Raw genomic sequence first — 27918 nt, 5'->3', positions numbered from 1 at the left:
TGTCTACATCTAAGTAAGAATATGTGGACTCTAAGACATTAAACTTTCTTCAACCTTACTTTTTCCACTCCATATTATTATTGCATCTTTCTATTTATATCTCCACCAAGTAGACTCCATCAAATAATACCCTTATATATAAGTGACATATTTCTAGTGAAATTTTGAAAAACAAAAAAGGAGCAATTTATATCATCATAAAATTATAATGGAGGAAGAAGCATATTATGATCAAGTAAAGGAGAGAAAGGTAATTGTGCCTGAGATTATAGAGATTGAAGAGGAAGAAAATGATGATTATAAAGGAGTAAATAGTGGGAATAATGATAAAAATACCACTAATAATAAGGATGTTTATGTTTGTGTGGGTAAAGATGATGTTGAAGTACTAAAATGGATTCTTGCTCATGCTGTTGTGCCGGGAAATCGTGTTAATCTCATCCATATTTATCCTCCTATTTCTTCTATATCTACACCTGGTAAGATTTTTCAGTTTCATAATCTCTCAATTAAAGTTATATATTCAAGTAATCTTGTTATGATTTTTATTAAGCAACATGTAATTTAGTTATTGTGGATAATACCTCAATTACACTATCAATGAGTCAAGTTATATACCAAGGATGTCTTGGCCTAGTGGTTAAGATTGAGGTGCTGTGAATGATAGGTCATAGCCTCATAGGTTCGAATCCCCCCTTCCCTTTTTTGTACTATCTTCGTGAGGGAAAGGTGTGATTGGATTGAAAAAATCAATATTTTTTAATTTTTATGTTTTCATCTACATTTGGGAATTGGGATTGTGTTGGCTTGTTGGGTGAAACTAAATTAAATAGGTGGATAGACTTACCATTTTTTTTTTGTTTTTTTTTTGAAGTATATTTAATTATTTATTGATGGAAATAAATCGAGGCTAAAAGAGTTATGAGTTACAACAAATAAAAAAATAAAACTAGTTTCAAATTGATATATCTTTCGCTACTATCGCTTTTTTGATGTCTTAGTGACATATTTTTGTACTATCGTGAGGGAAAGGTGTGATTGGATTGAAAAAATCAATATTTTTTAATTTTTATGTTTTCATCTACATTTGGGAATTGGGATTGTGTTGGCTTGTTGGGTGAAATTAAATTAAATAGGTGGATAGACTTACCAATTTTTTTTGTTTTTTTTTTTTGAAGTATATTTAATTATTTATTTATGGAAATAAATCGAGGCTAAAAGAGTTATGAGTTACAACAAATAAAAAAAATAAAACTAGTTTCAAATTGATATATCTTTCGCTACTATCGCTTTTTTGATGTCTTAGTGACATATTTTTGAAAACTCACATAAAAATTTCTAAATTGTTTCATTGAAAACGAATACTGTATAGTTTGATGGACACATTTAAAATATTACACCGACGTGAGTCGAGCAATTACCAACGGAAATTATATTCTTGTTTTCATCCCATTTTTATAACGTTGTTTTGAAGGACTTGTTGACTATTGAATTACTATCATTTCAAAATAAATGACCTTGTATTATATCATCACATTTCACAGCCGATTAGGGTGAAAATCAAAAGTAACATTTTTATTTCTGAAAATCAATATACTAAGAGAATTTCAGACGATTTTTGTTGCCATTTAAGATTGAAGGACAAAGGTTAAAAGTGAAAAAATGAAGTGGATCGTCATATTGGCTGAAGAAGGAGATCTTGGAATATGTCAGTTTGTCACCAATGCAATAAAAGCAGTGAACTGCGTCTAACTAGTTGGTGATACGATGCCGTTTTCAGTTGGAAGGTTGTGGGTTGGTCAATTGAGTCCTGAACAAGCGAAGATTTATGCAATTGAAGAGCACAACAAGAGGAAGAACTTGTTGCACAAGTACATTCGACTATGTGTTGACAACAAGGTATACTTGTTATTAAATACTAGTTGAGGAATGATAAAAACGCTCATTGTGAGCGGTCAGTATGTCCACTCACAATTATTTTTTCCCAAAAAGTTACTGTTATGTTAAAAATTTATGACTAAATAAAAATATAAAACGACAACCTTTTGTCGAAAAGTAAACATGTTATCTCTGTCATAAAGCAAAAAATTACATCGATTTGCATGTTAGTTCAGCTTTTGTCTCAAAATTACATTTGCTTATTTATAAGAGCATTTGTTTGTGTGTTTAAAATCCCAGTTATTGATAAACCAACCCCTGTTTGTGTGTTTGAAATCCTTGTTTCTGTTACACCAACCCCCTGATCTGTATGTAAATATGTTGAAATGACCATATTGTCCCTATTAAACATGTGATCTCTATCAAAGCAAAAAATTGCATTGATTTGTGTTCTTCATTCATCTTTTGTCTCCAAAAGTATAATTGGTTATCTATAAGAACCCTTGTTTGTGTGTTTGAAACCCTGGTTATTAATAAATCAACCCTTATTTTTGCGTTTGATACACTTGTTATTGTTAAATCAACCCTTGTTTATTCCTGTGAGTGCACAAACTGCCCACTCACAGTGAGCGTTTTATCACTACTCAATATTGGTTTGCATAATGAATTAGTTTATTTATAAGCATTGTCTTAAACAGATCCAAGACATTTGTACCAATACCCCTAAATATATTTTGTAGGAAAAGGTCCTTGCTTTTATGTAAGCACCTAGTTGTAGGAATTGTTTTTGGTCGGGCCTTTTCAAAAATTCTTTGTATAACAACAATGAGAACCACTCTTAAAATTGGTTGTCGAATTGAAAGTAATAGAAATATAAAAAATAAAAATTACACTAGGTTGTGTTTGGGAATGATGAATTCATTTCAATTGCTTGATTTAAAATGAAGGAATTCAAATTCTTGAAATTAGTAGGTGGAGGAGAGAGAAAAAGTGATAGTGTGGGGGCTTTTTAAAGGGGGAGGGGGGAGAGAGAGAGTGATAGATGTTTTGAGAAGTAAGGCAAGTAATTTCAAATGACAAGAAAAATCACATCATTTCAATTTCCTCATTTAATGGGCTTTCCTCAATAAATCTTGAATTTGTGACAAATTCTGAATTTCAAATTCATACTCATCCAAACAATGGAATTGATCAATTCCAGAATTTGAAATGTAATTCACCTATCCAAACATACCACTAGAGGTTACCCTAGTGGCCATAGTCCATAGGAACAGGATGGGACGAGGGGGGGGGGGTTGAGTGCTCTTGACGCGAGTTAGGATGGGACAGGTTGAGAACATCATCTACAAGCTAAGAATTAAGACCACATTTTATAGGTCATGAGGTTGGTTAAGGTTGTTAAAAATAACTTGGAACTTTTTTCTTTTTTAAAATTTGACTAAAGATAAATAGAGTTAATTGGGTCATATTAAGGTGGATTGAATTGAACATGGTGGTGGACTGAACAACCTACCTATTAAGGGGATTAGGTCTATATGGATTGTGCTATGGTCAAAACAAAACATGATTTGAGTGATTCAGAACCTAGACTAGATTATTTGAATAAAAGTTTAAAGTAATTTATTTTATATAAAATATATATAATAATTTCACACTATATAAAATTTCAAGTTAATGTGGACACTATACTTATTGAGTCAACTGATACGTTCAAAGCAATTTTGGATCTTATTCCAGTTCTCAACATGATTTCTCTCGTTATGGGCACTACGCGAACCTAGACTAGATTATTCAAACAAAAGTTTAAGTAATTTATTTTATATAAAATATATATATAATAACTTCATACTATATAAAATTTCAGGTTAATGTGGACACCATACTTATTGAGTCAACTGATACGTCCAAAGCAATTTTGGATCTTATTCCAGTTCTCAACATGACTTCTCTCGTTATGGGCACTACGCATCCCCGTTCCTCGAGGTTCATATTTTACCATCAAATTATTCCTCTCTCTTGTTTCATTACACTTTCTAGTTTCTAACTATATTAGATGTCAATAGTGATATCTTAATTTAGACTTTATCTTTTCTAATATGTTGATGATTTATTTGTAGGCGGCTGATAAAAGGATCGAACAAAGGAACATTAGTTCTGAAAAATGCACCAGATTATTGTGAAGTTACTCTTGTTTATAAAGGAAAGAAGTTAGTGGATAATCGAGGAAAGATGCATCATCACATATCATCTTCCTTCTTAGCCTCGGATGGCAAACAAGCCAAGGTTACTCGACAAAACTTTGAAAGGAACTACATGGAATGCACATGTTTTCCTGTTAGGTTCTAGTGCAAAATTGAAGCATTTGGTATCATAGTTATGATTCTTATGAAGAACTCAATATAGAATTATGAATAACTTTCTTGTAATCAGCCGACCATATTTATATATGACGATAAAAAACCAATTAGATCCTTATACTAAAATTTTTAGGATAATTTATATGATCCTTTTAACCATGATGATAATATTTTGAAGTTCACACAATACTCGTTAACTTGTATGATCTTTAACCAATATGATAAGATTTTGCCGTTATACAATACTCGTTAACTAGTGTTGAGGCTTATTTTTTACGCCTTTACTTATATATAACAATACATATTCCTCACGTTCCCCTCCCATAGGTCTATTTGTAAAGTTTAATTAATTGCTTTCTAATTAATATGATTTGAACAACAACTTATGCATAATAACAAAGCGAGCTCACCTTGAAGTTATGATCAAAATAATAGATAAGGAGAAAGTGAGAAAGAAAAGTTGTAAATATATTGATGAAATCAATTACTAGGCAAAATAGTTTGTCATTTTTTTAGAGTTACTTTTTGGTTCCATTTAATTTGTTGTTTAAGGACGCAATGCCTTGATTGTATTATCAAAATTTTGATGACAGATTTTCGCTTGGTATATATATATATATATATATATATATATATATATATAATATATATATATATATATATATATATAGGGGTTAGGATCCGCTGAAAACACCTCTTAATTTGAAAACTGAAAACAAGGGTAACTTTTAACCCTTTTAGGGTAACTTTTAACACTTTTAGGGTAACTTTTTCCAGTTTTGGGGTAACTTTATTATATTAAGGGTAGTTCTAACTATTACCAGTTTTAGGGTAACTTTTACTATTTTTAGGGTAACTTTTAGCAATTTTAGGGTAATTTTATATATATTTCAAGGGTAACTTTTAGCACTTTTAGGATAACTTTATATGCTATAAGAGTAACTTCTTCCACTTCTAAGATAACTATAAAAATAATGTACTACTACAACAACAGTTGCCTTTATGTCTGTTGTACACTTTTTTTAACTCTTTCTTTACCAACTGCCATTTCCCCTTAACTTCTCCACACAAATCATGAAAACTCTCTAATCATCTTCATCTTCATCAAATCAAGAAATTTTACTGAAATTTCCATGTCTTCTCCACCATATCCACAACCCAACTTTCTCTCTCCTCCACAACACCATCATCATCATCACATCACACCTTCTCATCTCCTCCCACCACTTCTTGGCGCCACCTTAACTTTCTCTCTCCTCCTTTTCTCTTTTTCCTTCTTCCACCGTTTTTTCCGCCGTTAATGGTAATTTGCAGGATTGTTTATTGCACAAGAAATGCGAGGTGTTGATGGAGTGTCTCCGCTGTTACCACCGCCATTTCTACCCTCTCCATACCAACAAAAAAAATCTCCAAAATTCTCAATTTCCGACCAAAAAAAACGATTTACAAAAAGAAATTCAACAAAAAAATAGATTAAATCCAAAAATTCTTGGATTTTCTCTTTTGATTAGCGATTGAAAAGCTGAAATTTGAAAAATCGTCAAAAAAAAAAGCTTTTCTTCAGAGCAATATTATAATATACGTTGAAGATGAGAAAGAAAGGTGTTAAACAGCGTCGTTTTGATGCCGGAAAATTCGTTGGAGATGAGAGAGATTGAAGAGAGAGAAAGAGTTTTAAGTAGGAATTTCCCTTCCCTGTGTTGTGTGTGTTGCGTTGTTTTTGTTGTTGGTGGTGGTGTAGTTGTATTTGTTGGAGTTATTTTTTTTGGGATGCATCAGTAGAATAACATAGGAGTAAAAAGAGAACCAGAGAGTACGCGATGCGAGAATGATACGATTAAAAATCAACGCTCCAGATCTTGTGTTTTCAGTTTTCATTTTAATGGGTGTTTTCACAAGATCCTATTCCTATATATATATATATATATATATATATTATATAGCTTGACATCTTGTTAGATCAATAAATTGTTAGAATATATTATAACTAAAAATCATGTTCAATTAGAATAAGTAAACATCAGTTTGATTACTATAAAAAGTTTTAGTTGAGTGAGATAAGAAGACTTTAATACTGATTTTCTTGACGTAAAGAAACATATAAATTCAAGTTCGTAGGAAATAATTTAATTTAATGTTATTTGGTTGGAAGTTGCAATGCCTAGAAAGTTCGAAATCCCACAAAAATGGAGGAAAATTGGTACGTAATAAGTCCCCTATCTTATAAAAGTTCAAGGGGAGAAACATTACCGGATAGAAAAAATAATGTAGATGGGGATCTGATCCAGGTTTGTGCTAGTTGACAATTGAGCTCCACTGCTCTATTCTCCTTAGCTTATATTTGTTGAACTTAACTTAATTTTTATTAACTTAATTAATTTTGCTGAACTTAACTTATCTTTGCTGAATTAAACTTATTTTTTGTTGAAATTAATTTTTTTTGCTTAACTAAAATTTTTCTTGTTGAAATTCATCCTTGTTAAAAAGGTTTTTTTTAATGTATTTTCAATTATTGAATTTGTTTTTGCGGAATTTAACCTTTTTTACGGAACTTTTTTTTGCCAACTTATATCTTATATTGGAAGAGGTTGGAGACATTAAAATATATAAAAAGGTAAAAAGGTAACTGATTACTTTAATTAAGCAAAAAAAACTTAGCAACAAAATCGTATAATTAGAATGAAGTCAGTAACTTCCCAAACTAGATTATCAACTTTTTTTAAAAAAAAATCCCTAATTTAGTGGAAGAGCTCCCATGGTTAATTGTTCCTCTATACTATTAACTTTTATCTCTAACTCCCATAAGCAAATTACAGTTAAACGCTCCAAAATTCTTCATTCGTATTTCTTCATTTCTCCTCTCCATCATCTACGAATAATAACACAACACTTTTAACTACAATTTCCCTTTTGAAAGACCAAGAGCATGTGATCAGAGAGGAGAAAGATCGAGAAGGAGGAGAAAGACGTTAATAGAGAGGAGAGGGGGTGAGTTAGGAACTAAATGGGTAATTTCGGGGACCACGAGGGAAGATTTTATTATTTTTAGTTAGGTATTGAGTGTAACTATTAGAAACAAATGAGGATATTATTGGAAGATTTATTAGCCCAAAACAGATAGATTCAAAGTGAGAACATTAAAAACACACTAAAATTGAAAGTGAGAACTTGAGAAGATTAACAAAATAAAAACAGAGTGAGAGAGTAATTGTTATCATGCATTAATTAATAATTAGCGTGCTTTTGATTCGGTGCGTAAACGAATCAAACTAAGAGGAGGGAAAAACAACCAAGCGGATCGAATGGATTGAGAATAAAGGAACATCAAATGCCTACAGAAATTTGTTATTTACTTTCACACCTTTTGCATGAAAACAAGGTTAGTTTTAATATATTGAGGAGATGAGAGTCTCATGCGAATATGATATAACTTTAGCTTGTCTAATTTTCTTTTGTTTTTTAATAAAGGAAAAAAGGTCAACTCTCTCGTTCCCTCTAGGGTTTTCCTTCGGGAGGATTTTCCTTTGGAAAGATTTTTTTCGTTCCCTCTAGGATTTCTCCTTGGGAGGTTTTTTTTTTCCTAACCTCTATGTGTCGGGTTTTTCTGCTTGTTTGAAGGTCTTTCCTTCATTCTTTACCCTTCTTTCTCTTTCTTTTTCAACTCTTTTGTTCTTTGCCTTAATTATGAATCTTTGTAGGTTTCAATGGTGCTTTTACCGGTGATAATCCCCCCCAAAACTCCTTTAATTGTTTCCAATAAGTACCATCCCATCCTTAAGATGGTATTTATTTTAATATGTTCAATTTTTGTTTTATTGTTTGTGTAATGAAAGACGAAGATATGACAATCTATATTGTCCGTGATAATTTAGAAGACCATAAAAGTATTTTCACCAAAACGACTATACATCATCGAAAATTAAGCCGAATCAAAGCGAATTTACAAATTATATTATTTCTTATGACTTTTTTTTTATAAATGCTATTTTAATCGAATCTTTTATGTATATATACATATAAAGTGTTATGTATTTGTGTTAGAATTTTCGATTTTTCAGGAATTGATTATAAACGTCATTTGCATATCCATTATGAATATAAAAAAAAAATCTTTTAAAAAAGGGAACAAACGAAAAAGCATGCAATAAATATCTAGCTCTTCTACTACGCACACTAGTCGGGCAAGTCGGCTAATCGTACGCTAAGATACCTGTGTGTGTTGTTGTTCACTTTCGTCTTTTTTTCTCCTCCGTTCTAATAAATATCCTCCTATTTTCTCCGCAATTCTATTTTGATTTGATTCCCCAAAAACCCCCAAATTTATCGAACTCTATTTCCCTGCAATTTCAGTAAACCCTAAAAAACCCTAAATCGAGAAACATGAGTTACAATCACTACGACAATCGCTACTCCGACCCTTCCTCCTACCGCGAACGTCGCAGGTATCCCTTTCTCTCTCTTCTTCGCTTTATATTACTGTTAGTTTCCGAGATCTTTATAATTTGTGCACAAATTTTCAATTATGTGAATTTAATACTTTAGTACAATGATTAAATTTAATTGCAGTGATTTGATTGGGCCTCCACCACCTATGGGTGGTCCGGTGGGCGGTGCCCCACCACCTTATAGACCTTATGGTGGGCCGACTATGATTGGGCCCCATTTACCGGCATCCGGGTCAAATGGGTACCCTCCTTTCGAAGCTCCGGTTAAGCGGACCTTCGATATTGGGCGTAGTGGTGGTCATGATGATAGAGGGTCAGCTGGTAGAGGTAGAGATAGTTTTAGTGGTGGGAGTAGAGGTAGTGATTTTGGGGGTAGGAGAAGCGATTTTAGTCATTCGAATGGCGGTGGTAGAGGTTTTGATGCAAGGAGGGGTGGCGGTAGAGCAGGAGGAGGAGGGAGAGGTTTTGATGGGAGAGGTGGTGGGAGAGGTTTTAGCAGTGGGCCTCCTGGTAGAGGAGGATTTGGTGGTGGGCGAGGTGGGGGGAGAGGACGAGGAGGCGATGATTTGGATTCGATGGCACTTCCCAAACAAGAGTTTAGGAACTTGGTTCCCTTTGAGAAGGATTTCTACTTGGAGAGTTCATCGGTACGAGCTATGTCTGATCAAGAGGTGATGATGTATCGAGCTAGTCGGGATATCACTGTGGAAGGGCACGATGTCCCTCGGCCTATTCAGTCGTTTCATGAGGCTGGACTCCCTGGTATAACTCAAGCTTATCTTGCCGTTATGTGCATTGATGTGCTTGTGTAATGTTTTGGTCACTGATAATTGTGTTTTGTTTGTTGTGAAGCTTATTGTCTTGATGTCATGGCTAAGTTGGGGTTTCTTGAGCCTACTCCAATTCAATCTCAGGGCTGGCCAATGGCTCTAAAAGGTAGAGATCTGATTGGCATTGCTGAGACTGGGTCCGGGAAGACATTGGCTTATTTGATGCCTGCTCTGGTGCACGTTAGTGCTCAGCCGAAATTGGGTCAGTACTTCTGGTCTGTTTCAAGTTTTGGGATAAATTATTTTGGCTATTTTGGCTTTTGTTCAATTTACTGAGTTGTGTTGCATTCTCCAGAATACGGTGATGGTCCGATTGTATTAGTAATAGCTCCCACTCGAGAATTGGCTGTGCAAATACAAGAGGAAGTTCTGAAATTCGGATCTCGTGCTAATGTTAGGAGTACTTGCATTTATGGGGGTGCTCCAAAAGGACCACAAATCCGTGATCTCAAAAGAGGTAGATGCTTTTTTGATAAATGCTTTATCTATGTTTAAATTGTCGAGTTATTAGTGTGATGCAGGAAACTGATAAATATGGTTGCATTTTGTCAGGTGTTGAGATTGTGATAGCTACACCTGGTCGATTGATAGATATGTTGGAAGCCCAACACACCAATCTTAAAAGAGTTACATATCTGGTATTGGACGAGGCTGACCGTATGTTAGACATGGGTTTTGAACCTCAAATCAGGAATATAATTTCCCAGGTAAGTAAGTTCACTAGCTTCTTTAGTATGCTATTTCTGGCCTTTGTGGTGTACTCGTGGTGGTTGTGCTTTCAAATATTGTAATAAGACCTTATAGTATTGCACTGTGCTTTGTTAGTAGCTGCTCTTTGCAACTTATCAAAGTAAATCTTGTTTAGTTAGCAAAAAATATGGAGTGAAGGTTCTTTGAACATCCTAGATTTTGATTACCTTATGGTTTTTTTTTCCATACACCTTATATAACTTAAGACTTCTCATTCGCGAAATACAATATCGATACGGGTTCGTGTCGTGGCAATATTTTTTTTGGACCATAAATATGCAAAATATCAGAAAATGGCCGAGTCTAACACCTGTGTGTATGACATCAATTGCTGAGTCTGGATAACTCAGTATGGCAGAAGGAGTGAGTAATTGCATCGCAAAACAATTGGTAAGTCTTATATTTGTTAATTAGTGGTTACATAGATTCGCAAACACTACTATTTTTAGGAGATGTGGGCTGTTTACCATCTTCTTGTGTGCCTTTTGTGGGGGGTGTTTGGGGGGGGGGGGAGCTGTTAGGATATGGAAGAATGATTTCACCAGTCAATCTGTTTGATTATACACCTGTTCAGTTATTATTAAGGCCTATATCTATTATCTGCAAAGACAAAGAAGGTTCACAATATTTCAGTTTACAGAGACGATGGTTGCATCTTGCCAGTCCCCTAGCACCTGTTCCTGGCATTGATTTTATTCTGTCACGGCTCTTGATGCTTGCTGGTGTGAAGACTCATATAGCTGCATCTCCTTTAACCTTGCAATGCGATAATCCATAATGGGTTCTTTTTAGTCATTGCCATCTTTATACTTGAAGTTGTTGTCCATGTTTTTTGTTCGATGTTTTCTTTTGGAAAATGAGGTGGGCATGTTGGATGTGTGTCCAGTGAAATTGCTGAATGTACAAGCTGATAAGTAGAAAGGCGGTTTCTAGTTACCTTTGAAGTTCAAAGTGAAGCATTTTAGAAACTCCCATTATGAGTTTTCTAGTGAATACCTCTTTGTTAGGGTTTTTCTGCAAAAGGACAGATTATTCACATATGAGCACCAAACTTTTTGAGTTATCTGACTTGTAATGCACTTATGTATGTTGCAATACACTGTAATTCCCAATTCCCATTGAAGTTGCTTGGTCTTGTATAAACATTTACAAGTAAGCTAGTTAACAAATTAAATGTTGTTTCCTGAAGAGCTTTTTGGTTGAATTAATTACTTTTTTTTGCTTAAAGGCCTCAGTATTGATTTGTGCCTTTGCAATATGTAGATCCGACCAGATAGACAGACTTTATACTGGAGTGCTACATGGCCGCGAGAGGTAGAATCCCTGGCAAGACAGTTTTTACGTAATCCCTACAAGGTCTGCTTAAATACCCTTCCATTCTCTATAATATATTCTTAATGTTTAATTTGCCAGATATTTTGTCCTTGTCTGATCATTTTGACTAATGACATTATTGTGTCCAGGTGGTTATTGGATCTCAAGATCTGAAGGCTAACCATTCTATTTGTCAAGTTATTGAAGTCATGACTGATTTGGAGAAGTACAACAGGTTCATCTGCCTTTTGCAATAGCTTTTTAATTAGTTCATATACCTTCTGGTTTCTTTCTAACCTCAATCTATTTTTCAGGTTAATTAGTCTGCTTAAAGAAATAATGGATAGGAGCAAAATTCTTATATTTGTGGAAACCAAAAAAGGATGCGACCAGGTCACAAGACAGTTGAGAGTAGATGGATGGCCAGCTCTGGCTATTCATGGTGATAAAGACCAGTCCGAAAGGGATTGGGTCCTGTCAGAATTTAAAAGTGGCAGAAGTCCTATAATGATTGCCACTGATGTTGCTGCACGTGGTCTTGGTAGGATGATTGCGTGCTAGGAGTCTTGATTATTTCCTTGTAGGTCCTAGGTGTTGTTTTGAAAATCTAGGCTTGTTAGCCGGCTGCTGTCCAGTTCCTGTCAAGTATTTGTGGTTTGGGTGGGAGGTGAGAGTGCCATATTGCAACTTGCAAAGACTGGTGATTGTTTCTGGGTTGCCTTTGTGCCTTGTCTTGCAGTGCAGATTGTTTGCTTTCAAAGACAGGTGCTATCAGACCTCGGTCTGGATTGGACACCTGTGGCCTTGATGGACACCATCTTGCTGTGGTTGGTGACGTTTGGTCTTTGGGCAATCTTCAGATCCTTCTGCCATACTTAGTAATATTTTTTCTGGGGAGCTTTTGTTGGCTATGATCTGGGGCAGGCATATTTGAAAATTTGAAAGTCTATGGGGAGGTATTATATATATAGTAGATGTGCCTGGATTGGCTTAGTGCTCTCACCAAGTGTCTTAAGTAGTGTAGTTGAAGATATTGCCACCCATCCATGGTTACGGAGCTGGTAGTCAAGGCAGCCGGGTACACTGTGACAAGCTTATTCAGTTGAAGAGTGAGAATTGATGCTGCTGCTCCTTATCCCTGTTAGGTGAAGGTGGGCACATTTACATGATGAATGTGTTATCTTAAATTTGATCCATGAGATCGCATAGGTGCAGGGATAAGGGAGGGCATATTGCTACTTTCTCGTAGTAAGTTAATCTGACATTGGTTTTTCCCTGCTTGTAGATGTGAAGGACATAAAATGTGTGATAAACTATGATTTCCCGACAAGCCTTGAGGATTACATTCACAGGATAGGAAGAACTGGTCGTGCTGGGGCCAAAGGAACCGCCTACACATTTTTCACTCACTCAAATGCTAAGTTTACAAGGGAACTCATTAAGATATTAAGAGAAGCAGGACAGATGATTCCACCTGCTTTGTCTGCAATGGCCCAATCGAGTGGCTCCAATTTTGGGGGTAATCTTCTGCTTTCTAAGCACTAGCTAATTATTTGAAACGACAACCTGTTTCGTCTGCAATGATCCTACTTTTTATTTTTAAATAATTCTTGTCAAAATATCAATATTTTTTTAATTCTATATACCAAGACAGTTTGAGTTTTTGATGCGTTAGTCTAAATGTTGCAATTAAAAAGAACAAATAAAATACATGTTCGATGGGTGATGATGAATCTTGTTTCAATGATCAGGTGGCAATTTCCGCTCAAGGGGTCGGGGAGGCTTTGGTAATAGGTCTCAGAAATCTGGATCAAATACTATCCCTGTCGGCAGAAGATGGTAGTTGAAGAAGTTTAGAGATGAGTTTCTCTCGGAGAACAACTCATTATGGTATGCCATCCAATCCCTCTCAGCAGCCCGAAAACTGGATCACTTATCATTGGTGGCTTCAAGTACTAGATGAAAGTAGTCCCGACCATCTTTTTGAGGATATACAAGTTACCTTATACGGAGGTCGACACTCGTCTCTCCACTGTGTAGAAGCTGATATGAAGGATACCATTACCATATCTATGTGTACCGGATGCTCTAGTTAACTCACAAAATGATTGATGTTCACCTGTTTTTATTTATTGCTCGGAAATTTTAGGATCATTTAGCGATGTAGAGCAGCACCTGATTTTTTCTCTGCACCTGGGTTGTAATCAGAATAGATGAGATTTTCTTCTATATATGTTAGTGCTTTTTGTTGGTTTGTTGCAATGGTTTTCTTAGCTAACTAGTATTTATGTATTGACTGAATTCTGTGTTCCTGATAAATCATATTGTTTCCACTTACAGTTGATGCCTGGAGCTGTTTTCTTTCTTACAGTTGATACCTGTGTCACTTGAGACTATTTTTTTTTTTTTTTTTTTTTTGTGGTTTAGTTTTTTTTTTGGGGTTGGAAGAGGAAGTAAGGTACTTGTGATTTTTGAATTCATATGTCGTGCTTGGTTTATTATTCCTTTTATATTCAACAAACTATGTGTAATATTAGCAATTAAAATTCTTCTACAGAAATTATGTACATATCCTTTTTTTCTTTTTTTTAACGGAAAGAAAAGGGATTTCATTAATATTTCGCCAAACGGCACTTACAAGCCATTTCTGAAAAACATAAAATTCTAATAGAAATACATATCACCCTAGAAATGTAAACATCGCAGATTTGATTTAATTTTGCCTTAATAAAAATCTTCATCTGAAGCAATGCAATCTGTGAGTTCGCTATGGTTCGGCATACGATCTGCAGAAGCGGAAATTTTGGGATGAACGTATTCCAATAGTCTTCCATAATTTTACAGAAGTTGTGAAACCCTAATTCTTCAAAAACCAACACAATCAACATCTAAAAGATGGGAACTTTTATTGAAAGCAAATAAATAGGATTTTTCGGGGCTTACCACTGGTTAAGACGCCAGTGGTAGCCCCTAAGAAAAGGATGAAGGAAGAAGAAGAGGAAGAAAGAAGAAAGGAGAAAGCTTTAAAAAAGTGAAAACCCTAACCGCGGAGGCTAGGAAGAAACCCTCCCAAGGGAAAACCTAGAGGGAACAAACTCTCTCTAGAAAACTAAAGAGAGAACCGAGTCGAGCATAATATATTAAAGAAAGGAGAATTATGTACATATCCTTGTCTTGTAGTTTCTGTACTCAAAAGTTGTAATAATTAGACTTTTATACTATATAAAACTATCTCAATCTAACCATTAACCATTAATCTACGTTCATTTACAAAAAATAAATGTTACTATTAGGCAAAACATTATAGGTTTGTCTCAATATTTATTTTTAAAATATCAATTTTTTTGTAAAAAAATCGAATTAACACAAAAGATTTTTTTTTTCTGAATGAACAATAAACTATAGAAAGACAAATAAAAATGCCAAAAAAAACCCCTTAAACAACAAAACAACATACAAAGAAACTGAGAGAATAAGGAGATTAGTCACTGCTATCGCTAATATTTTTACGTTTCGATATCTCAACAAAAAAAAATAAAAATAAAGCATCATCAGACAGTACACAAAAAAAAAATATTGTGGGCTTGGGCTAGTGCTAAAGAACCTTATTATCACCAATAAACATCCCATTTCCATCATCAGCCCATTTCAAAAAACCCTAAATCTCCCAACAAACCTCCTTATAAATTCATAATCTTCAAAACCCTAGTCTCTCTCCTCTGCCGTCTCTCCCACACCCAGAATTCCCAACCTTCCACCATGACAACCCGTTTCAAGAAAAACAGGAAGAAGAGAGGCCACGTGTCAGCCGGACACGGTCGTGTGGGAAAACACAGAAAACATCCAGGAGGTAGAGGTAATGCTGGAGGTATGCATCACCATAGAATCATGTTCGATAAATACCATCCAGGGTATTTTGGTAAAGTTGGTATGCGTTATTTTCATAGGCTTCGTAACAAATTTCATTGCCCCATAGTCAACCTTGATAAGCTTTGGTCAATGGTACCTGATGACGTCAAAGAGAAGGCTTCTAAAGAAGGGAAAGCACCGGTTATTGACGTCACTCAGTTTGGGTATTTTAAGGTTCTTGGTAAAGGTGTTTTGCCTGATAATCAAGCTATTGTTGTTAAGTCTAAGTTGATTTCTAAGATTGCTGAGAAGAAGATTAAGGAGAATGGTGGTGCTGTTCTTCTTACTGCTTAATTTTTAGAAGAGGGTTTTGTTTTTTATGCGGAAATGATATACAAGTATTGTTTTTTTGGATTAGATCTGGAATTTTGAGAACTCTTTTGATTGTTGTTTAAATGAAATGGAATTAGGTTTTGGTATATTTGGTTTTGTTATTGATCGTTATGTGAAGTGTTTTGGTTTGTTTGATTCTTATTAGTATGGTATTTTTATTGACATTTTAGATTTTGAGATTTGTGTTGAAGGTTGCTATGTTACTCATACACAGATTGTGTGTCTACTCGGATATTGGTGTCCAAGTGTTCGATTCGGCTATTGTTGTTAAAATGAAATGGAATTAGGTTTTGGTATATTTGGTTTTGTTTTAGATCTGGTAATTTTATTTACATTTTAGATTTTGAGAACCTTTTTTATTGTTTAAATGAAATGGAATTAGATTTTGGTTTTGTGTTTGATCGTTATGTGAAGATATTTTGTGTTTTGGTTTGTTTGATCGGTGATTTTGTTGACATTTTAGATTTTTGAGATTTGTGTTGAAGGTTGTTTATTGATGGATGTGTTAGTTAAGAGTAAGATGAGATTGTTTGTTTTGAATTTTGATTCTATTTTTGATGGTTAGTAATCGTGAAAACTGTTAGGAATCGGCATCCTTCGTCGAAGACGTTGAATTTGTTGGGTGAAATTGATTAGTTCTGGAAATAATTTTAGCAATCTAGAGCACTGTTAGGAATCAGCAAGTATAGTAGAAGATGGTAATTTTTGAGGTGAGTGTTTCTTTAGATACTGTTGTTGATGCTTAGCAATCTGGAAAATTGTTAGGAATAAGTATGTATTGTTGAAGACGGTTGTTTTTGAGGTGAGTGTTTATTTAGATTCTGTATTTGATGCTTAGCAATCTAGGAAACAGCTAGTAATCAGCTTGTGTTGTCGAAGACTGTAGTATTTCAGATGAAATTTGATTAGTTATTGCAAGTAGTTTTTTAGTGGATGGATTTTGCTTCAGAAATGTGGACATATTTCTAGACGTTTAGGCTCTACTCTTTAAGGTCATTCGATCTTCTAGGTATTAGAATTTAGAAGTATATAAGAGTAAGATGAGGCTGTTTATTTAGATTTTGTCTTTGATGCTTAGCGATCTAGATAACTGTTAGGAATCTGCATGAATCGTTGAAGAGTCGAAGACGGTAGTTTTGAGGTGATATCGATTCGTTGTTGCAGGTGGTTTCTGTGGATGGATATTGGTTGAGAAATCCAGATATATTTCTAGATTTTTAGGCTACTCTTGAAGATTATATATATTCGAGGTATTAGTTAAGAGTAAGATGGGTCTCTTTAGTCGCATTTTTTGTTTTTGAGATGCAGTAATCAAGATATCTAGTAGGAATTAGCATGTATTGTTGAGTAAGGTTATTTTTGAGGTGAATGTGGTTAGTTACTCTATGTTTTTTTTTTTTGTGGATTGATAATTTGATATAGAGAAATTTGGACATATTTTCAATGTTTGAGATGATGTGAGAATTATAGTGATTTACTAGTATTTCAGTAATGGTGAATGTTTGAAGTTGTGAACTTTGCTTCTGGAATAGAAGCAGTGGATGAGTAAGGGTTTTGATCTATACAATCTTATTTAATCGTTTTTTTTTTTTTATCCATATGAGCCACGAAGGCGGTACAAAGTACAAAGAAGGGGAGGGGGAATCGAACATGTGACCTATCGTTCACAGCACCTCAATCTTAACCACTAGGCCAAGACATTCTTGGTTATTTAATCGTTTGCTCGTTGCTACAAGTTGTACACATTAATTTTTAGTCGTCAAGTGCTTTGATTATGGCTCTATTTGATTGGGTGTAAAATGAATTTTACACTAGACAATTTATAATAGAAGATCTAATTTCAAAATCAGTTTTTTGTTGTTTGGTTTTATGTAAGAAAGATGTGAAATGAAAGGAAAAGTAAAGGAGATAGTAAGAGGAATATTTAAGAGAGATAAGAAAGAGGAAGAAAAATTGTTTTCTATGAAAATGTTTTACTCTCTATCGAATGAATCCTGAATGCCAAATATTATATCCTTTCATGCAAATTTCACAACTCTAATACCCTGCACGAAGTTGGAAACTACTTCAATTGGAAGTAACTCCGACGCTGTGAAAACAGAGAGACTTCTACCGTGCAGTGAAAATCTTCTGTGTCACATGCTTTGCTGCAACAGAGTAAGTTTTGCAATTTGATTCATGGCATTCATATTTACCATTGGAAGAATTATTTCTCCCTCTATACTTATTGACAAAGAACAATGTAGAAATATATTTGCAACACCTGAACACACTGAGATTTGTACTTCTCAAGACATGAATTCTTAAGTAACCTTTCGAAACCCGACCTAAGTCCCCAAGCGTCTATATTGCAAGTTCTTGTGGGTTCCTGATGTATGTGAGTCTCACCTTATTAGCCAGACGTACCGTGGGTGTGCTTTTAGCATATTTGATGAAAGTCATGGAATGAAACTATGAAAGTAAATAGAGAAATGAAATAATAACATAACTTGACCTGTATTAGGTGTTTGATTCAAGTTTTGAAAAAAAAAGGGAATGGTAATAATTACCACACAAATGGATTTTGTTACTTGAGAGGAAAAGGGTCTTAAGAGCACTCCCAATGGTGATCAAACCCATCACCAAAATCAGAAATTTTGGGTTGAACAAAAAAAACATGCATCCCATTGGTGACATAAAACCCATCACCAAATGACAAAACATGTCATTGCTCGCCATGTGAAAAAACTCATCACCATGTGAACCGTGTAAATTGAAGACAAAAGGAGCATTGTCACACACAGCCATCCAGTGGCAATTATGTAAGCAATTATGTTTTGAAGGATCCAAAAATATTGAGTCAAACATGCTATTAATTTACCGTTCTTTTTGCTCGATAAATTATCCTTAAGTAAAAAATATTCAAGTCATTATTGATAAAATTTTCATCCAATTTACTAGTATGGATTCTAATTTACTCGTGAAAATTAGTGTACAAAGTAGCTTTGGAAATTTGACCAGCGTTTTAGAGTTATAAATATTAGGTTGTAGGATTGAGGTAACTTTTGGAGTAGTCTTTGAAGATTGTATGTGGCTTATTTTTGTTATTTTTCTAAAATAACATCAAGTTTCGCTACACTAATCATCATAAAAGCAATTTTCATGGTCAAACTCTAACAAATAATATGCGACAGCTAATCACTACACTAGTACACCAACTGACAACTACCGTGACATGTATTTTTGCCAAACAAATCCCTTATTTTCAAGCAATTTTAGGGATTGTACCACTATTGCACCACCCACCACCTTCTCCTCCTATTTCCTCCGCATTCAACACCTTTCTCTGAACACCCCCACCCCCTTAAAAACCACCCTCATCCCTCAAAATGCACCCCCTTCTAAAAAAAAAAAGCAGACCCATCGAAAAGTGGGGGAATTTTGGAGGGGATGGTGCTTTAATCATTGATGAAAGGGCGAGGGTTCGAATCTTGAAGCAAGCAATTATAGGGATTGTAGCAAAGGTCTCCTTTTAGGTCGCATTTTTGGATTTGATGTAGATTGTAGAGTTTTCTGTTCCAATAAATTCTAGGGTGCTATTGAATTTTAATGTCATTTGAGGACATCCATTGGAACACACAAAGACGTCTGTTGAGAGGGGAGAGAAAGAGTAATGAGTGGAAGAGACTTTTGTTGGAAGGGGGCGGATTTCGAGGGGTGGGTGGTTTTTAAGGGGGTGGGGGTAGGTTTTCGAGGGTGGGAGGGAATTTCGAATGTTTTTTCGAGTGGGGGTGGTTCTCCAAGGCAATGTGGCGGTAGTGTTGGGTTAGGGGAGGGTGGTTTTCTGTGCGGCACTAGCGATAGGGTGGTGAGGAAGTTTATTTTTTCTTTTCAATATAGTTAAGTAAGATTATTTATGAATAAATTAGTATTAATTTATTTAATTAGAGATTAATTAGAATAATTAGGTTTTAATGATCAAAGAAAACTTGACGCCGTTAGTTATTAAGCGCATTTTATGTATTTTATTTAAATAATTTTTAAAATTATAAGGTACCCTGCGGATTTTAAAATACTACCATGGTACCGTGTAAAATAAAATTTAAATTTTTTTGACTTGTAACCTGTATGTATTGGGTGTTTGGTTCAAGCCTTAAAAAGAAAAGGAAAATGTTACAATTATTGTACAAATGAATTTTGTAGCTTGAGGAGAAAGAGATGCTAACAATATGTAATGGTGATGAATTGAGGATACGTTGAATTAAACAACAAGAAACGAAGCATGTAATTCATTATGTTTCTAAGAGGTCAAATATCTTATTGATTTACTATTTCTTTCGTTTTTAAATTATCCTTAATTGAAAATAATCTAGATAAAATTTTCATCCAATTTACTACTATGGACTCTAATCTGCAACAATAATATAGATATCTTAGGGGTCGTTTGGTTCATTATTTTTGGGTTTCAAGAAACGGAATCAATTACCGGTTTACTTTCTTCTTGTTTGGTTCAACCCTACATCAACCCCTTACCATTACTTGATGGTAATGGATTCCCCCAATTTATTACCTCCCCCTCCCCCTCAAGTAACAAAATCCATTACTTGAAGGTAATGGTCACCCTTCATTTCCTTACTTGACTTGAACCAAACACTCAATAGAGGAAATCATTTTTGTTACCATTCCCTTCCTCTATTTGTGTCCATTCCCTTTCCATTTCATATATTGAACCAAACGACCCCTTAAAGCATCAATGTTGTAAGCTGAAATCACAAATCATGACTCCCCAAAGGGAGTAGATCGATGAAACCATCAAATTAATGCACAAGTTACTCATAAAAGAAGGAAGAAAAGTTCATGAAAATTAAACTAAAACTGACAAATTTTAAAATTATGGCAACAAAAATGATAAAATATAAGGCTTTCAAGGCATAGTAGAATTAAAGCCTGTTAAGAAGTTGTTGTTGGGTCGGATAACAGGTTAAGAAACCTAATTTATTAACAAATGGGTTGGAAATTAAAATTCAACCTTGAGATGACATATTAATTAATGCGTTATAACTTATATGAAACATAAATCAAATAAACTGATTGTATTAAAGAAAAAAGAAATAAACAAATTCACTAAAAAAATATTGTCCATGTTTAGATTTTTTTAAATTCCCTACTTTGGAGTTTTTATTTATATATTTTTGTATAATAAAAGATTATCCTTGAACATTTCAGTGTAGAATTAACTAGGTTAAAGCATATTGGGCTTGTTTGACAAATATCTTTTGAAATAGCTTTTAGCGTTTGAACTAAGTTACAATCTAATAATGGTGAAACTAGTGTTTGGTGAAAAGTAGTGTTTAAGGTAGGTTTTGGTCTCTCTACTAACAGTTTGAAGTTTTAAATATTAGGTTTTGGAATAGAGGACTACTTACTAATACAAACATCAACCTGTATTTTGCCGAAGAGACCCGTTATTTTAAGGTTCAAAATATTAATCCTAATGAAAAAAAGGGTTAATCGTATCAACACATTTAAAGATTTGACACATCATGTAGAGCAAGGTCTGACCAAACTTCAGAGCAAGTTTTTGTGCCCAAACCCCACCTTTTCATCCCAAAAGTTATGTCCAATCCCAGACATTTCTTAGGTTGTACTACTTTTAATCACCTTGAGGTTCGTATTAGATTATCAAATTTGTTTATATTTCTTTTTATCTTTGATAGAACTAATGAAAAGGCCCTTTGAAAACTCACCAGTGAAGTAATGGTCAGCAAGCTATAAGGATTCATACATTCAGAAATTCATTGGTGCCGAAGATTATATGTTCTAAGTACAAGGGCTCCCCGATTAATATCACTTTCCGAGACAGCAAGATTGGCAGGGTCTCTCTGGGTTTCTGAGGCTTGTGTAGATCAATCTAGGATTGTCGTAATGGGTTCATAAAAAGAATAGGAGATGGCTCACAAACGAGTATCATATCCGACAGATAAGATGGCTCACAAACGAGTATCATATCCGACAGATAAGATGGCTCAAAGGCAACTCAATTAAACTCCATCAAGGAATAAATTTGGATGCTATAGGTATCAACAAGTGAAAGACTTGATGATAACCGATCAAAGAGGTTGGAATTCCTCTTTCATTTGGAAAATGTTTGCAAGAGAATCAACTATCAAAATCCTATCTACCCATATTTCGATAATTGGCGATTTACAAGATGAATTTATTTGGAGTGCTTCCCAATCAGACAACATAAGACTATAAGAGTCAAGAATGTATATGCATTATTTCTACTCCCAGACGGGAAGTTGGATACACTGCAAGGTACTATGCAATTTTGGCACAAATTTGGGCTTCATACATCAAACCCAAATGGAAGTTTTTTTCTTTTGGAGGTTAATCAACAAAGCTTTCGCTCTCAATGCTAACTTGATAATAAAACGAATCATGTTAGTCCAAAAGACCTGTTATCTTTGTAATGTGAACAAGGAAAGTGAATGTCATGTTTTCCAGGATTGTGATATTTCAACTCGTATCTAGGCTTGCTCTTCCTTGGGAATTCGGAAATCTACTGTAGGCCTCACCCCTATTGCAGATTAGATCAAAAACTTCCTTACCATGTTATGGAAAGAGGGTGGACATACTCAGTGAGAGCTAAATAATTCATAGCCACTCTATGGGAAATTTGGTTACATAGGAAAAATGTAGTGTTTCGAAATACAAATGAGAACCCAGAATATATCATAACAAGGAAATAAATCCTCCTCAAAGAAGAAGAGGAAAGGATTATTCACAGAAAGTGGGTATTGAATATGGATCGATCAGATAACGTAAATCATGCTGAAAAGTATATTTCCGGAGGTACGTGACAGAGTGAAGTTTGCGTCATTAGTATATGGAGCATGGAAGTTTCAAAAACAATAGCAACCTTAAGCATGGATTGGTTGGGTGGCTTCACTCAGTGGAAGTAAGGTTTTCGAAGGCAATGACAAGACATTGGCTTTGGCATCACTTCAAATCGAAGCTCAAGCACTTCTGCGACGTTTAGCTGAAGCTGAAAGCAATGGACTCATATGTGTTCAGATTCTCACGGACTGCATCGAACTAGTTCGGGCAATTAAAAGTCATCATCAGCCTTACGAGATTTCCAACTTAGTTCATGATCTTAAAATAAACTATAGTAAGTTTCTTTATTATGAAATTTGTAAGGTAAGTAGACAAAAAGTGGATTCAGCCCATGTCCTAGCTACCATTGCTAGACAGGGTAATGCACTCACCTAGATGCCTAACAAGCCTCAACCCCCCCTCTCATCCAACAACAATATTGAAATCTTTGCTTCCACCAAGATTTGAACCTTGGTCTTACACGTGGAAGATAGGAAGCCATGTCATTGGACCCAAAGGTCCTTGGTGGCAGGGCAATGCACTTATATAGACTCTAGAGGTGATCATTTTGGCCCGGCCCTCCCGTATTTTTTTTGGCTTTGGGCAAGCCAAAAACGACTTTTTAGTCTATTTTTGGCCCACAAAAGCCCGTTAATTTAGGCCCAAAATAGCGAGTTTTGGACACAAAAATTCGGCCCAAAATTAGGCCCTGCCCGACCAATGGGCAAAATTTTTTAACCACGGCCCGGCCCGTCCCATGATTACCTCTAATAGATTCTCTCGTTATTTGTACTTGTCGCAAGAAAAAAAGAAAATGAAGTAATTGTCTCTAGTAGTAGAGAAAGAGAGATAAAGAGCAAGAACTAGGGTTTTGAAAAAGAAACCTTTTCTCCTCAACAATACATTATTATTATTTCCGCAAAAAACGTATAAACCCTAAACTCCCCCTCATTTCATCACTTGCTTTCCGCCTCTCTTCATTTCCTCTCTCACACAAAACACACACACACCCTTCTCTCTCTCTCTCCACAAAATGTCTCCCACCGCCGCCGCAATCCGGCCACTAGTCACAATCCAAACCATCGGATCCGACATGTCAACCGACACACCCCAAACACTCCCACTCGCCGACGTCATGAAAGCCCCCATCCGTCCCGACATCGTCACTTACGTTCACGGCAACATCTCCAAAAACTCCCGACAACCTTACGCTGTCTCCAAAAAAGCCGGCCACCAAACCTCCGCTGAATCCTGGGGAACTGGTCGTGCTGTTTCACGTATCCCACGTGTCTCCGGCGGTGGGACCCACCGTGCAGGTCAAGCAGCTTTCGGAAACATGTGTCGTGGTGGTCGTATGTTTTCTCCGACCAAGATCTGGCGTAGGTGGCATCGTATGATTAATGTCAACCAAAAACGATACGCTGTCGTTTCAGCCATTGCTGCTTCTTCAATCCCTTCACTTGTACTCGCTAGAGGTCACAAGATCGAATCTGTTCCTGAACTTCCTCTTGTTGTTTCAGACTCTATCGAAAGCGTCGAGAAAACTTCCGACGCTTTGAAAGTGTTGAAAACTATCGGCGCTTTTCCTGATGTTGAAAAAGCAAAGAAATCTATTGCGATTCGTGCTGGTAAGGGTAAGATGAGGAATAGGAGGTACATTGCTCGTAAAGGTCCACTTATTGTTTATGGTACTGAAGGGTCTAAGCTTGTTAAGGCATTTAGGAACATTCCTGGTGTTGAGATTTGTCATGTTGATAGGTTGAATTTGTTGAAGCTTGCTCCTGGTGCTCATTTAGGGAGGTTTGTTATTTGGACTAAGGGTGCGTTTGAGAAGCTCGATTCGATTTACGGATCGTTTGATAAGGTTTCTGAGAAGAAGAATAAGTATTTGTTGCCAAGGCCTAAGATGTTGAATGGTGATCTTGCTAGGATTATTAATTCTGATGAGATTCAGTCTGTTGTTAGGCCTATTAAGAAGAACTTTGTTAGGGCTCCTATGAAGAAGAATCCATTGAAGAATTTGAATGTTATGTTGAAGTTGAATCCGTATGCTAAGACTGCTAAGAGGATGTCTTTGTTGGCTGAGAAACAAAGGGTTGCTGATAAGGAGAATAAGCTTCAGAAGAAAAGGAAGGTTCTTTCTAAGGTATATTTGCTTGTTTTTATCGAATTCGTGCTTTTTGATGTTATGGTTTGTGAATAATGTGTTGTAGTTGATTGTTTGTATTCTACATTGTTGAATTTGATGATTTTTGTTCTGAGAATTGATGGATTTGTTTTGTGGGTGTTCTTGTTAATTAGTGTTGAATGTATTGGTGATTCATGCTGATCACTTGGCTGTATCTTTCGACATTAGTTGCTATGTGTAAATTGCTGATAAATAGTTTGTGTATATTTTGTTTTCGTGTGTGGAAAAGCTTGTATAATTGTGTTGAATGGTGGTAATCATTGATCAATAGTTTGTGTATATATTTGATAATTTTGCTGTGCGCGTGTCGAAAATCTAGTGTAATGGTTGTCGATGGTGGTAATCATTGATCAATAGTATGTGTGTGTACCCAGGTTTTGTTAAATGCTGGCTTGTTTGATTCTATGTCAAATCATTTTGGTGTGTAATACTGTCTTTAGTTTGGTTTGTTCACTTAATTTGATTGACTTGGGGCGATGTTTTGCTTATTTTATCTGATACCAGATGTTTCATGTTAACAATTATCAATTTTCTTTATTCGTCATAGACTCATAGTTGGTTTCTGTTGCACTTTAATCAGGATTAGTTAGTTTTTGTTGTGCCTATGTCTTCTGGTGATGTATATGTATGATGTTAGTACTATTCTATGTTTTGAAATTGCTAATGATGTGTCATTTGCTTGTTTATCTAATTGTAATCAGGAGGAGCTTTCTACCATCAAGGCGTCTGGGCGTGCTTTCTACAAGACTATGATCTCAGATTCAGACTACACAGAGTTTGACGTCTTCACTAAGTGGCTCGGTGTTTCTCAGTAATTTTGCTTTCTAGTTCAAGTTTTGTTAGATACATTTGGTTAATTTTTCACTTTGGTGAGTTTTGGTTTCCGAAGACTTCATATCTATCAATTCTTCCCCTGTTTTTAAACTTTGTGCCCCTATAGCTGTTGTACTAAGAAGGCTGTTACTGATACTTTACCGTCTCCTTGGGTATTTGTTGGGCTAGTTCCCAACTATATGGATTTTCACTTCTTTCCTACCGTTTCGAGTATTACTTGCCTTCATCTTCCTATGAATTGGTAGCTTCTTTAGTTATCACCCAAATCAAGATGCTTCCAATGTTCTTTTGATTACATGTTCAGCAGGTTTATCATGATTTACTTGTTGATTTTGATGTAGTGGAGGAATACAGGATATATTATGAGTCTGGTATGTTTAAATTGAGTAGTTATCACTCGTTTGGCAACATCTCACAGTATATCAAACACAGTAATATCAAACATAGTATATTCAGACATTTCAAGATGGTATGTATGGTAGCTCTTAGTTAGTATCTAGCTGATAGCATTAATCAAGGTCATATATGAGAGGTGACGATTAGCATGATTCATACGGTAAACAGCTTTAAGACTTTCTCCTATGCTGGTCGTTTTAGTTTAGCTTGTATATACAATAATGAGACGGAATTTTGCATGGATAATCAAATTCGATAGTGTGTTTTGTGATCACCTTGCTGCCCTGACTATTGTTGATTTGTTATTATCATCAGGCTAACCATGCCTTATGATTCTGCTATAGAGTTGGTCAGTTGACCAGCAAAAGGTAAATATAGTAAACATTCTAGGATCGGTAGAATCGGAGGTGATGCTAACACCCCTAGAATATCGTATGTTGCTTTGTAAATACTTCCTTCAGTCCTTAAAAGATGCCACATTTGCATAATACATGCTATACTATGATAAAAAAAATATAATTTCATGTAAGTAAATTATATAAAGTTGATATATATATATATATATATATATATATAATATATATATATATATATATATATATATTATATTTTAAAATACTACTATCTATTAAAACGAATCAAATAAGATCCTGCTTGACTATATTTTTTCTTGTACATCTGTACGAATATGGGATAAGGTTGGTAGATAAATAGTGGATAAAATTCGACTGAAATTGATTATGTGAATTATTTCCCTCATTAAAAAAGAATAAGTGACAAATTAAACTTCATGATTTTCTAAAAGAAGTAAAAATCAACTTAATGATTATCAACATCTAATGCAAATTCATCATCTTCCTCAGGGCCAACTGCAATATCATCAAACACTTATTTGTCCATTGGATCAAGTCTCCAACATCTTTCTACTTCTCTTTGTTAAAATTTCTTTTTCAGGTAGATGTATACTCGTGTATGGGAAGTCTCTCTACATTGTCTTACTCCAAATAAATTAAGATCATTTGTCAGTTGGTTTTTCCAGATAGGTTGCATATAAGCTTTATTGCTTGGAAAACCTGTCATATGATTTATGAATAATTCCTCCTTCAGGACTCCTCAAATCATATTCTAAATTGTTTCCACTAAACATATTTATACCATATCAGGTTTCAACTATCTTATCAAGACTACTTTTAAAGTTATTCAAGCTCAATGTTAATGGGTCTTAGAGCCGTCTAGGACAATTTTACGACCCTGTGCTCGGCATTAAACATGTGAAAAAACCACCTTTAGGCTATGTTTGGTAGGGCGTAAAACGTTTTTCCGGAAAACTGTTTTCCTCTATTTTTCAGTTTTACATTGTTTGGTTGGCAAAAGAGTGTAAAACAATTTCCCTTGGGGTAAAATTACTCTCCCAATGATGGAAAACCATTTTTCTTTCAAAATGAAGAGAAAACTATTTTCCTTATCTCTTTTGTACACTCCTTTCACTACCTCCTTACTTTCCCTTTCATTTTCCTTTCATTTCATCATTATTCTTACATCGAACCAAACAAAGGAAAACTAATTTTGGAATTGTGCTTTCCGTTGTAAATTATTTTCCATGAAAATCATTTTACACTGAAAATGTTTTACGCCATACCAAACGGAGCTTTAGTAGACAATGTATCCAAATTACATGTAAATTCCTCATTATAGACACACCATACCGCAAATTAGATCCTGCACCGAGGTGTAGGATGAGCATCCTACACCTCGGCCAAAACTACGTCGTTTTGATGCTTTTAGGAGAGTCCAAATTTGGCAGGCTTTTGGCAGAATTTTTAGTG

General features: G+C 35.1%; 4 protein-coding genes across 6 annotated transcripts in view; all 4 read left to right on the top strand.

Moving 5' to 3' along the window:
• Positions 1-13918, top strand: part of LOC104894344 (DEAD-box ATP-dependent RNA helicase 30) — a 39100-nt gene extending 25182 nt beyond the window's left edge. Inside the window, exons 1-10 of one of the 2 annotated variants that reach the window (XM_010680558.4) lie at positions 8405-8677; positions 8802-9442; positions 9533-9712; positions 9806-9967; positions 10063-10217; positions 11524-11616; positions 11724-11809; positions 11889-12115; positions 12860-13093; positions 13326-13918. In XM_010680558.4, coding sequence (XP_010678860.1) covers positions 8616-8677; positions 8802-9442; positions 9533-9712; positions 9806-9967; positions 10063-10217; positions 11524-11616; positions 11724-11809; positions 11889-12115; positions 12860-13093; positions 13326-13417 — 1932 coding nt within the window. In that variant the 5' untranslated portion in view covers positions 8405-8615 and the 3' untranslated portion in view covers positions 13418-13918. Of the gene's footprint in view, positions 1-8404; positions 8678-8801; positions 9443-9532; positions 9713-9805; positions 9968-10062; positions 10218-11523; positions 11617-11723; positions 11810-11888; positions 12116-12859; positions 13094-13325 lie in introns of those variants that run through there. The other variant, XM_057395272.1, reaches the window with a different exon arrangement.
• LOC104894345 (U-box domain-containing protein 52) lies at positions 14-4546 on the top strand. 2 transcript variants are annotated; one of them, XM_010680559.4, is made up of 4 exons: positions 31-479; positions 1781-1899; positions 3743-3861; positions 3996-4546. In XM_010680559.4, the coding sequence occupies exons 1-4, from the start codon at positions 209-211 to the stop codon at positions 4222-4224; spliced, it is 738 nt and encodes a 245-aa protein (XP_010678861.2). In that variant the 5' UTR covers positions 31-208; the 3' UTR covers positions 4225-4546. The 2 variants fall into 2 exon arrangements, with proteins under 2 accessions (XP_048500010.1, XP_010678861.2); XM_048644053.2 differs by lacking the exon at positions 3743-3861 and having other exon boundaries at positions 14-479; positions 3996-4175.
• Positions 13919-15225: 1307 nt separating the features above from the next.
• On the top strand, positions 15226-15902 carry LOC104894343 (60S ribosomal protein L27a-3). The gene has a single exon (XM_010680557.4). The coding sequence runs from the start codon at positions 15334-15336 to the stop codon at positions 15775-15777; it is 444 nt and encodes a 147-aa protein (XP_010678859.1). The 5' UTR covers positions 15226-15333; the 3' UTR covers positions 15778-15902.
• Positions 15903-23583: 7681 nt separating this feature from the next.
• On the top strand, positions 23584-25897 carry LOC104894342 (60S ribosomal protein L4). The gene is made up of 2 exons (XM_010680556.4): positions 23584-24820; positions 25564-25897. Exons 1-2 carry the CDS (start codon positions 23708-23710, stop codon positions 25675-25677), a joined length of 1227 nt encoding a protein of 408 aa, XP_010678858.1. The 5' UTR covers positions 23584-23707; the 3' UTR covers positions 25678-25897.
• The last annotated feature ends 2021 nt before the right edge of the window (positions 25898-27918 follow it).

The sequence above is a fragment of the Beta vulgaris genome, chromosome 5 (assembly GCF_026745355.1).
Source record: "Beta vulgaris subsp. vulgaris cultivar EL10 chromosome 5, EL10.2, whole genome shotgun sequence".
NCBI classification, from domain to species: Eukaryota; Viridiplantae; Streptophyta; class Magnoliopsida; order Caryophyllales; family Amaranthaceae; genus Beta; species Beta vulgaris.
This window is presented reverse-complemented; position numbering and strand designations above follow the sequence as displayed.

Excerpts from the sequence above, each read along its gene's own strand:
- LOC104894345 (XM_010680559.4), top strand. The coding sequence starts at position 209 with ATGGAGGAAGAAGCATATTATGATCAAGTAAAGGAGAGAAAGGTAATT. Across the intron at positions 1,900-3,742 it reads GACTATGTGTTGACAACAAG|GTTAATGTGGACACCATACT; the intron begins GTATACTTGTTA and ends ATAAAATTTCAG. Across the intron at positions 3,862-3,995 it reads ACGCATCCCCGTTCCTCGAG|GCGGCTGATAAAAGGATCGA; the intron begins GTTCATATTTTA and ends ATTTATTTGTAG.
- LOC104894343 (XM_010680557.4), top strand. The coding sequence starts at position 15,334 with ATGACAACCCGTTTCAAGAAAAACAGGAAGAAGAGAGGCCACGTGTCA.
- LOC104894342 (XM_010680556.4), top strand. The coding sequence starts at position 23,708 with ATGTCTCCCACCGCCGCCGCAATCCGGCCACTAGTCACAATCCAAACC. Across the intron at positions 24,821-25,563 it reads AAAGGAAGGTTCTTTCTAAG|GAGGAGCTTTCTACCATCAA; the intron begins GTATATTTGCTT and ends AATTGTAATCAG.